Source organism: Engraulis encrasicolus, chromosome 22, assembly GCF_034702125.1.
Source record: "Engraulis encrasicolus isolate BLACKSEA-1 chromosome 22, IST_EnEncr_1.0, whole genome shotgun sequence".
NCBI classification, from domain to species: Eukaryota; Metazoa; Chordata; class Actinopteri; order Clupeiformes; family Engraulidae; genus Engraulis; species Engraulis encrasicolus.
Genome location: NC_085878.1, coordinates 11375296 through 11385739, shown reverse-complemented (window position 1 = coordinate 11385739; position 10444 = coordinate 11375296). Strand labels below are relative to the sequence as shown.

Below are 10444 nucleotides of genomic sequence, written 5' to 3'. Positions count from 1 at the left end.
GCTTTCCCTAGCTACATTTGCATCAATGTATTTGCATTGATGTGATTTTGATGGCTGATGGAGAGAACTCATGGCAGAAGTTACGCCAAAATAGCAGAACGCTGCTATTCTACCGAGAGCCAGAATCTAAGAAATAAACAAACAACAAACAACTAGCTCACACAAAATCTACCAGAGAAATCTAGCAACACCCACAACCAAAAACAGACCAAAAAATGTATCAAAAGAAGCCTAGCACTAGCCATAAACAAAAAAACAGACCAGAAAATCTCGATGAAGGAATATTTTTTAATTCATAATAAATGCATATACACATTCAATACACATCTTACAACTATGATATCCCACTTATTTTCCAGTCCTCTCTTCCATTCTTTCTCTGTACCACAACAACAAAAACAGGAGGAAGAAAGAAGCAGATTAAGTTGAGCCCAACGAGGCGAGAGGACATCAGAAATGATAGAGGGAGAGTCAGCCGCTGGCTCTCGAGTGCTCTCTGCTATTATGGGCATTTAGATGAAAAGCAGGCAGGACTCTCTCCGGCTCGCACGGCGGACGGACAGTATGTGTCTGTCTGCTGCCGGGGGCCCCGCGCCCAGTCACCTTGAGCTTAATCAGACACCTGGGGAAGATCATCACAGGGCCATCAGCACAGCCCTAAAACCGCAATCAGCCGCTGTTCAAACAGCCATCAAACTCAGCAATGGCCGGCAGTTAGCGTATCGTGTGTGCCGTCGTCTACACACTGCTCTCTCTGTTTCTGACGCAACGCATACGGAACATTTATTTTTAACGTCTCGATTCAGGTGTTGGGGCTGTTGCTGGGGCCGTGTTGTGGTGATCACTAAGCATCGGTAACTTTTATCGCAGAGCATTTTTGAATATTGAGGCGGGAAAAGAAGACAACGCAAAGAACATTCTGTTTTGGCCATCGCCACACATCCAGAGGAGGGCGCACTGTAAAAAGATAAACTTGTGCAGTTTACCACCACACACCACCACACCCTCCCCTCAAAACCCCAAATACAGTAAATCTAATAAAATGGTTCAGGACCACATCCGAGGAAGAATATTCACTTGAAAAAAAAACACAGAAGCGCATGAATTTATGCATAGGTGACACACGATGCCGCCATTACCACCACCTCAACCACTGATGCTGCCTTCTCATCCTTGGGAGGCGAAATCAGCATGACACAAACCTGGCCCACGGGCGGCTTGGTCTGGGTGTGATGCAGCAGGGGGGCTGGTGGTGAGGTGGGAATCAAACGGTGGAGGGAGGTGGACCGCTGACTGTGACACCCTGCTGTTTGCATTTCAATCGGAGGGAAAGGCAACGCCATTGCCACCGCCGCCGCCACCACCACCCAGCGCCACATCGCCTACCGCCTGCCGCCACCACCCAATCGCCTACCGCCTGCCGCCGCGGCCACTAGAGAAATGCAAATGGCCACATCGCATATGATTTCCCGTTACTGAAGAGGTGACTGTGTGTGTGTGTCATGAGTGTTGTATGTGTGTGTGGGTGTGTGTGTGTGTAGTGGCCATCATGTTGTACATGTGTGCATCATGTGTCGTGTGCATGTGTGTGTGCGTGTTTGTGTGTGTTTGTGTGCGTGTGTGTGTGTCTGTCTGTCTGTCAAGTGTCATGCCTGTGTGTGTGAGTGTATGTGTGTGTGTGTGTGTGTCTTGGTGTGTAAATTATTAGCAAACCTTCTTTCCTTTCCGCCGTGCTAACCTTGGGGGCTGTGTGACCTTGTTAGTCGGGCCACTATGGGGAACAGGGAGCAAGTAAATGGGCTTTCCAACGTTGGACCGCCCCTCACTGACTCTGCACACACACACACACACACACACACACACACACACACACACACACACACACACACACACACACACACACACACACACACACACACACACACACACACACACACACACACACACACACACTCAGGTGTGTGAGCATATGCCTGCTCAGCTCTGTTCTGTTTGCCGAGCTGAGAATTGCTTTAATAATTTAGGCTGTTAATTTCCTGGCTGGGCTAGCAGTAATGCTTTAACACACCAGTGTGCATGCATGTGTGTGTGTGCATGTGTGCGTGTGTGTGTACACGCGCACATGTTTTGTGGACACACGTGTGTATATGTGTGTGTCCTCAACTGAGCAAATGTGTGGTTTGTGTCTCTGGTGTAGCAGAGTGGGTAAACCGCCAAGTGAGCAAATGTGTCTGCGTGTGTCTGTGTGTATCTGTATGTATGATGTTGGTCTGGGCCATCACAGACTGCAGTATTGACTGCTTGGCCGAGAGGGAACTATCCTCCACTGTGAATGAACAAGAAGCTGTGGAGAAACACAAACTGCTGAATGGCTGCAAAACAGACACCACGTGTGCAGTTTATTTGGCGAGCAGCAGCGGTGATGAGCAGAGGAGTACCTAGGTGGCCATTGTGCTAAAATAACCATTAGGGGGAAAATCTTTCACATTTCACAACTGGCACCGTGGTAGGGCTGCAACCAGTGTTGCCAGATGTGTCTGACCAAATCCCGCCCAAAAGGTTCTCAAAAACCGCCAAAATGCGTTAAATTCCGCCCAAATTCAACAAATTAGATTGACTTCTATGGGCCCAAAACGGCTCAAAAAACCTGCCCGCCGACGCTCATCCCAAGTAGCCCAATTGGGCGGGCACCCGCCCAATCTGGCAACACTGGCTGCAACTTGCAAATGCCACCTCTCAACACGTCTCTGGCAGCCATTTTTCTTCCAGAACTCTGCTGGTGGTATTGAAATCTGTTTGTTCTCCCATACAAAAATGTACACCCATGTAGTGCCTGCTTGCCAGAAACAGCATCAAAATACATTACTTGTGCTACGCACAGCAGATTTAACTTCCTTTTGCTCCACCTTAGCCCTGTTTCACTCTTTCTGAGAGGGAACACAGAAACCAAGTGCAAACAAAACTTGACCTAGCATTGCCGGATAAAGAAATATATTTGAGCTAAACTAAACTGCAATGCTAAGACACCTGTGAGGCTGCTGCTGCTGCTAGCCTCCACACATTTAGGAGCACGTACAGCTGTAAACACAGGAGAACGGTGAAAACCTCATCAGCCCATACGTACACAGCTGAAAAATTGTCCATTCAAAGCACAAACAAAAAAGTCCCGTCTGGAGCAGTCACCCACAAACGTTCACAAAGGAAGAAAACTAGGCCTGGACAGTCTGCATACACACTGCGAAGGTGACATCCGAAAAAACCTTGTCTGTCACAAGAAAAACAGTGCTTTTCTGCGAATCAACACGCTCGCCTGGCAGAGAGAGAGATGGAGGGGAAGAGAGAGAGAGAGAGAGAAAAAAGAGAAAAATGAAAAATAAAAAAGAGAGGAGAGAGAAAAAAAACCTGGTCTGAGCCCATTACTCTGCGGTCGGTAATAACATAGGGAGGGGACAGGAGGGAGGGCTCAGCTCAGCAAATCTTACAGAATGACCTTGGAAAGAAGTCGGCCCATTTGAGTGAAAAGAGGCGATATTAATAATAATAGAGAAATTAATAAGATGGGGAGGCAGCCTGGGGGGGTTGAGCTGAGGCAGAAGGGGAGGGGGTAGGAGTAGAGGGTTGATGGGGTGTGTAGGGAGGCTGCCTGCGGGGGGGTTGGGGGTGGGGGGCGTTGGAGGGGGGGTTTTTCTTCCTTTTTTAGGGAGGGTGGTGTGGCATGGTGGTGTTGGTAGGGGTGGGGGGGGGAGGTGGCAGGCTGGCTGCACGGCTCACAGCTCGGAGGGATGTCAGGAGCAAGAGGGAAGGAGGGAGAGAGAGAGAGAGAGAGAGAGAGAGAGAGAGAGAGAGAGAGAGAGAGAGAGAAAGAGAGGGAGGGATGGAGGGGATAAGTGTGCGATTTCCTTGGCGAAGGCGCGGCAGCATGCGCTGTCACACGCGTCAAAGAGGGGAGCGAATCAAAGGCAGCCAGCTTTTGATGAATATAAAACAGAAAACCCTGCTGAGAGCCACTCTCCCTCTAATCACCCAACGGCTGCCAGAACGACAGGGCTGCTTCAGCCACCAAACTGCAGCAGACCACCACTACCACCACCACCACCATCCCACCTCACCTCACCACACCACACCACACCACACTACACCCCTACCGCCCCAGCACACCCTTCCCTTGCCTTGCCTTCCCTCGGCCCCCTCCAGCCCCACACAAAATGAAAGGAGAGTGGAAACAAGGAGGAGAAAGGAGGGGGGGGCAGGGAGAGCACAGACAATCACAACAAAAGCTGCTTTGGAATAGCAATAAACATCGGGCTCCTCAAGGTTTGGGATGGGGTGGGTGGTTTTGGCGTGCGTGAGTGTGTGTGCACCACGCGTGTGCATGTGTGTGTTTATGTGTTTGTGCGTGTGTGTGCATATGTGTGTGTGGGTGGGTGGGTGGGTGGAAGGGAGGGAGGGAGGGATGGGGGATATGCTAAAACAGAAACAGAGGCAGCAGGCAGCATGAGCAGATTTCTTGCCCCCAAATGAGACGACCCCCTCCAGCTTCGATTGCTGCTCCCAAACAAAATATATTCAGGGCCCCCCTCTTTTTAAACAATAGCCACTCCTCGTCCCAAGCCCCTGGCTTTGATGCAAGGGCTTTGTGGCGTCTGCTCCAGTTCTTTGCCAATCGCCAGTATTATTATGCATTGCGTGTGTGTGAGTGTGTGTGTTTGCCTTGATGGTAAACATCAGAGGCAAATTAATGAATTACGGATTACATGTTGTAATCCTCCGCCATTATGATCTTGTTTTCCAAACGTAATGAGGTTTTCCAACGCATTGTTATGATAGTCTGTTCTGTCCACATGTTTCAGGGAGAAAAAACGACAGAAACGAAAGAAAAACTAGCTCTTTGTGAAGTCCATGGACAATGCTAATCATCTCGGCATTGGCTAACCATTTCATTTTCATGTGCCGTGGCGCCCCTTCTGTTTCAAAGACAAGGTCAGAGGCACAACAGCTCTTCACAGATGAGTGTGTGGAGCTGCAGACATGCACGTGCCCACAAAACACGCCACTTCACCCCTCACCTTTAAGCGCAAAGTTGACAATTTGGCTACAAGAAAGCACACACTGAAGTCAACATCGAGCTGGGGCTCTTCACCAGGGTCACAACCTCACCCCCTTCTTAACATACCACAAGCCCTCCAAACCACCTTTATGATGCCTGGCCTGCAGCCTGGACACTTTTTCCACCGTGATGATGTCCAGCAAAAAAAAAAACCCTCCAAAGGATCCTTGGTCCCCCTCACTTAAACCCCCCATCCCTAGTTGGAGCTCCATCTTGGGGCCGGTTTGCGGGCCGACCGGTAGCCTCCAGGCCCTGGTCTGCATGTAATGCTCCCTGCTGGCCAGCACTTCTGTGGGACTTAAGAGGGCAGCTCCCACCCAGGCCCTGGGTCCTGAAAGTGACACATGCGTGGGTGTTGCTGGCGTGTCACCTCCTGCTCGCTGAAGTATGAGGCAATTTCCTGCGAGCGGTGCGTGGCAGGGAGGGGTAGGGGGTGGTGTGGGTGGGTGGTGTATGAAACGAGAGTGTTGGATGGGGGGGTGGGGGGGTTTGGTTTGAGAGATGGAGAGGGAGGGTGAGTTTCGGAGGGGCTGGCCGCACCCCAGCTCCACTGCCTCTCTTTGATACTGTCAGGGAAGAGTAATGGCTTTCTGCCGCCGCAGCCACAACCAAACTAATGTAGTGTGACTTTGCCTTTCCTTTCCAATGCGCTTCCGCCACAGCGAGTGGCGAAGAGGAGGAGAAGGGAGAGAGGACGGCGAAAGAAGAGAAAGAGGGGAGACCACTGAGATAGAAGATAGGGGCAAGAGTCCTTCCATCCCCTCAGGCACATGAAAATGCCCTGTCTGTGGGCGGCGGGAGCAAGCTGTTAAACTCTCTAACCTTCTGCCATAACCAGAGCCCAAACCCCTGACAGAGAGATTTCAGTGATATAAATGTGCATTCCCATGAAGCCGGCTCCCCCCACGACTTGGCCATCAATGCAGAAAAAACATCACGGGGCCTCCCGATACAGGTCCAACCAATCAACGGCAAAGTGGAAACCTTCCACAGTTTCTGTGAAATTGATCAAATATACTGTATATTGTTTGGTAGAGGGCTTTACGCTGTGGTACATGGAGCATAGGGTTTGTCAAAAGGCCTGATACCTTCTCATACAGATTCCACTTATTTCAACAAAACAGGTTCAAACAATTACCTCAACCACTGCATCAAGCTCAATAAGCATCATGGTTTGGCCATCTTCTTGCAAGCAATTCATTCCTCGACTCGACTGCCCCTGAAGGAAAATTCTGAGCGTTTCTGCCAATGATGCAGTGTATCTCTCCACCACTCACGCACCACCATGCCTTGTGATGACGGGCGCCCACTTGAACTTTTCGCCTCCCTTTTTTCCCCGAAGACGCACATTGCAATATAATCCTATCCAGGAATTATAAGGTAATTACATAAAATTAGAGTCTGATTAAAATTGCACAATATTGCAATTCATTAGAGTTAATTGACTCCCAGCGTTCCCCGGGCCCAATGCCAGATGCGCAGGAGATGTCAAGAGATAGTTGGCTCTTCGTGGGAAGCGCAGAGTAGCAAGCGCGAGCGAGTGAGGGAGTCAGGAGGGGAAGGTGGAGGAGGAACCAAACAGACCTCCCATTCAGGCTCTCAGAGGTTCCTCCATTAGTCCCATCAGGACCTGCAGTGTCAGTGCTCATTAGCTAGCTCCTCCACATCCATTCGCAATCAGGGGCCAGATGAGGCCACTGCAGCCTGCTCCCCCTGCTCAACCCCTGCCTCTCTGGGGAGGGAAACCCTGTCTGACAACACCGATTGAAAACACTGTACGTGTTCTAGAACATTTCAGAATTAACTGCATGAGCGTGGGAAAATGTATAAATGTTCTGGATGTAAGTCAGAACATATATTCAGTACGGTAACAACCGTGTACATGTGCAACTCTTGTAGTACATCGACAGGAACTGAAAAGAAAAAGAGTACATACTGTTAAGCCTGTCACGATATACGATAAGTCAATAAATCGGACGATAAGTTTTTACAAGAACGATCACTTTTCTGGCCCCGATAAGTAACGATAAGTTATTTGCGTGATGTTTTGTTTTTTCCCTCTCTCCCTTTCTCTACCGTAGCCATAAGACTACTGGTGGCGCGTTATAGGCCAACGCAGCGCAATGGCGCTGAAATGTTGGTGTAATTTTAAGTTTCAGTGCAGTTCTGGTTGGGAAAAAGTGCATTGATCTGGCTACTTGCGTCTTTGAAATAGAACGCTGGTGTTCCCGCGCGTCGCTTATACGCCTCGACAAAGAATCAGCGCTAGAGACTAGGAGCGCAATATTCTTCCAGTCTCGGTCAGCGCATCTGTAACGTTCCTCAGAGAGGGGAATGAACAGCTCCAACACGGAGGCAAATAGGCCTATTCATTTTCAAACATGCGCAGCAACCCAATATCCACGACGAAGACGTGTTTGTGCAAACATGAAATAGTGGTGCCGTCGCGACAAACTTGCTCTGAGGCTGTTATTTTAAACCTCGCCGAGTTTCCACTATTATTTCAATGCGCCTCCTACCCCGACGTTCATTGTCTGTTCTTTTTGCGATTTTCGCTATATTTCTTGTTTATTTAGACCTAACAATATGCGTAGGCAGTCCGCAAGCAAATCATGAAGATAAGATTTGTGGATTTAAATCTGTCAGCAGAATGTGAACGGTTGAGCGCGCTACAGGGGAAACAGAGGCGTGGCGACTCATAACTCATAAGAATCAATGTATGGGCGTTCATAAAGGACTTTAAAGTGCGCAGAATTGCAACTTCTTCCAGTCGAGGGTATCGGAGAGAGAGAGAGAGAGAGAGAGAGAGAGAGAGAGAGAGAGAGAGCTGGAACTTGTGCATCTGTTCATGCTCTTTTGCTTTTTGCTGATGTTGAAATGCCTTCAACAGGGCTGATTTGGGTTTTGACTGACAATTAGCTATAACAACGTGCATTTGTTTGAAATAAGCTGTCTAAGTAATAGCCTAATTTGTGAATTAACAATACCCCACCAGTAGGTTATTTCACATCACACCATGGATAGGCCTATAAGCCATTCAGTGTGCTTGAGAAAGATAAATAACAGAAAATGTTAAAGAAAGACTATATAATTTACCTTAATAATAAATACAAAAAAGCCTATTTAGAGTCTATTATGCTCCATGAGGATGTATTTAAAAACATATATATATCCCCCGCCGTGATGCTTTAAAAATGTGAAGGGGTGTAGTCACATTTTTATTGCATTGTTACGTCATTATATTGTTTGACACATTTCTTCTTGGAGCAGGCGTCAATCTTAATTATTTAAACCTCTGAGTCTGCTGGCCCAAATGTTACATTCAATGTTTCAAGAAGGAGGCCGCACCTTGCATAGCAGTGTTTTTTATTGCACATTATATTGTTTGAAAATGGCGAGAGAGACAATATTATCGATTATCGTAATAATTTCTTGTTATCGTTATCGTCTGGCAAAAATTGTTATCGTGACAGGCCTACATACTGTACACGTAGCACTTACCTCTTGAGTGAGACTGCTGGCCGGTCTCTCAGACACTTCCCGCTTCAACTGGGCTATTGTCTCCTCTGAATGTTGCACCTGTAAAAGGCAAATAGACAAAACATTCATCTCCACTATGCCTGTCAGTGGCCTAGGGAATAGCCTAACCCCACTATGGATCGAGATGGACAACAAGTCTTTCTCTTCTTTATAAATAATACTGTGCATTTTTTCTGCACACAAGGAGAGTGTTCAAGGTTAGAACATTCCGGGCACATTCAGCAGCAGTAGCAGCAGCAGCAGCACACTTTGATGCCTTGCAATATTTACACCTTGGGTCCAATTCTGTGAGGCACCCGGGCCAGGGTGCGGGGAACAGGGGTTGAAGTTGTGCTAGGAGTTTCAACAACATTGATTGTAAAGGGGTGACCTCTTCAATCAAGCCCCTGACACACCAATCCTTCAGCTCAGCTAGGCTCGAGTCGGTGTGAGCGAGAGAGCGTACCGTAATATAAAAACAGTCGGCTGATTGGATTGGCAAGGAAGACTAACAGCCCTGAGTCCTCCAGCTCTTTGTGTTTCTTTTCTTCCAAGGGAACAGAGATATGAAAAGTGGAGAAGAGGGTGGGGTGGGGTGGGGTGGAGGGCTGACAGGTGCATGAACATTAATTAAGTGTGGTGCTGGTGCCTTGGATAAGGCTTTGAATTTGACCGTGGCTGTGAAGGAGAGAGTGATTGCCAAAAGACAAAGGGACATTGTATATCACAGTGCAGCTCCACGGAGCTTATCTCGTGCATGATTTTTAAGGAAGACAATGCAATGTAGGTGCAAAACGATCAAATACAGTGAAATCATTTCGAGAACAAGTCTGGGAGGCCATTTACTTGGTAGAGATAGGAGAGGAACAAGGAAATTGCAAAATGACCAGTGTGCTAAGGGAGATGAGGTCTGATCTCGAGTAGCTGATTGAGCTTCCTGAGGCAAAATAGAGCTACTGCATGGAACGTGTCCTTTAACTCTTCACATCAAGTGGACTATGATAGACCATGCAGGGGAAAATGGCCTGGCTACAAGCCTAACTACATACTTCCGCTATCTCGCTATAGTAGGTTATCTGGCCTTTTTTCAATTGACTCAATTCAATGGTTGACTGCAGTGATATCTTTACCATTCCAATCAGTGAACAGAGGAGTCAAGCGTTGAACGATGGCATTGACATTTTGTCGTAGTAAGTAGTAACTACTAGTAACTAGTAAGTAATAAGCAAGCATTAGCGATTGCATGGAAGCAAGTCCAAGCATTTTAAACTTCAACACCTGCAACACCTCTAGGAAGAAAGCATTTCTCACAGAAAGGCTATCTGTACTGTAGTGTAGTATGAGAGTGCAGCGATGTATGAGAGGCTAGGTTTATTATCAGGCTGGGGGGGGAAAATAATACACCAACAGCCAAGAAAAAAGTTTTGTCTCCTAAACATGCTCATCTATTCAGAAGACTATTTACATTCCAATTTGATTAGAGGAAGTACAGCTAATTAAAACATGTTGATGCATTCTGCAGCACCCCTCATAAACCAGTGGGAGTGGTGGGGTTGGGTGAGCTGTAATTTGTACAAAGAAAAATGCACAGAGGAAATGTCACACAATTTGCTCCAAAGTCATTGTTTAACTAAGTAACGCTACGGCCCAAGTCATTTTGCTACCACGTTGTTACAAAGTCACTATTCGACCGAAACAGTACCTCATTAGATAATTACTGAGGGTGGTGCTGGGTGAGGTGAATGCTAAATTCCTAAAGGTGGTGTTGTTGGTGTTCAGTAGGCCCTCACATAAAACAGTGTGGGTGGTGAATGACCT

At 47.7% G+C, this 10444-nt stretch overlaps 1 protein-coding gene across 2 annotated transcripts in view; it reads right to left on the bottom strand.

Annotated features, from left to right (window-relative positions):
• The window catches only part of LOC134438509 (centrosome-associated protein CEP250), a 209862-nt gene that overhangs the window by 135085 nt on the left and 64333 nt on the right, over positions 1-10444 (bottom strand). For both annotated transcript variants that reach the window (XM_063188086.1, XM_063188087.1), the window contains exon 4: positions 8609-8686. In XM_063188086.1, coding sequence (XP_063044156.1) covers positions 8609-8686 — 78 coding nt within the window. The remainder of the gene's footprint in view (positions 1-8608; positions 8687-10444) is intronic.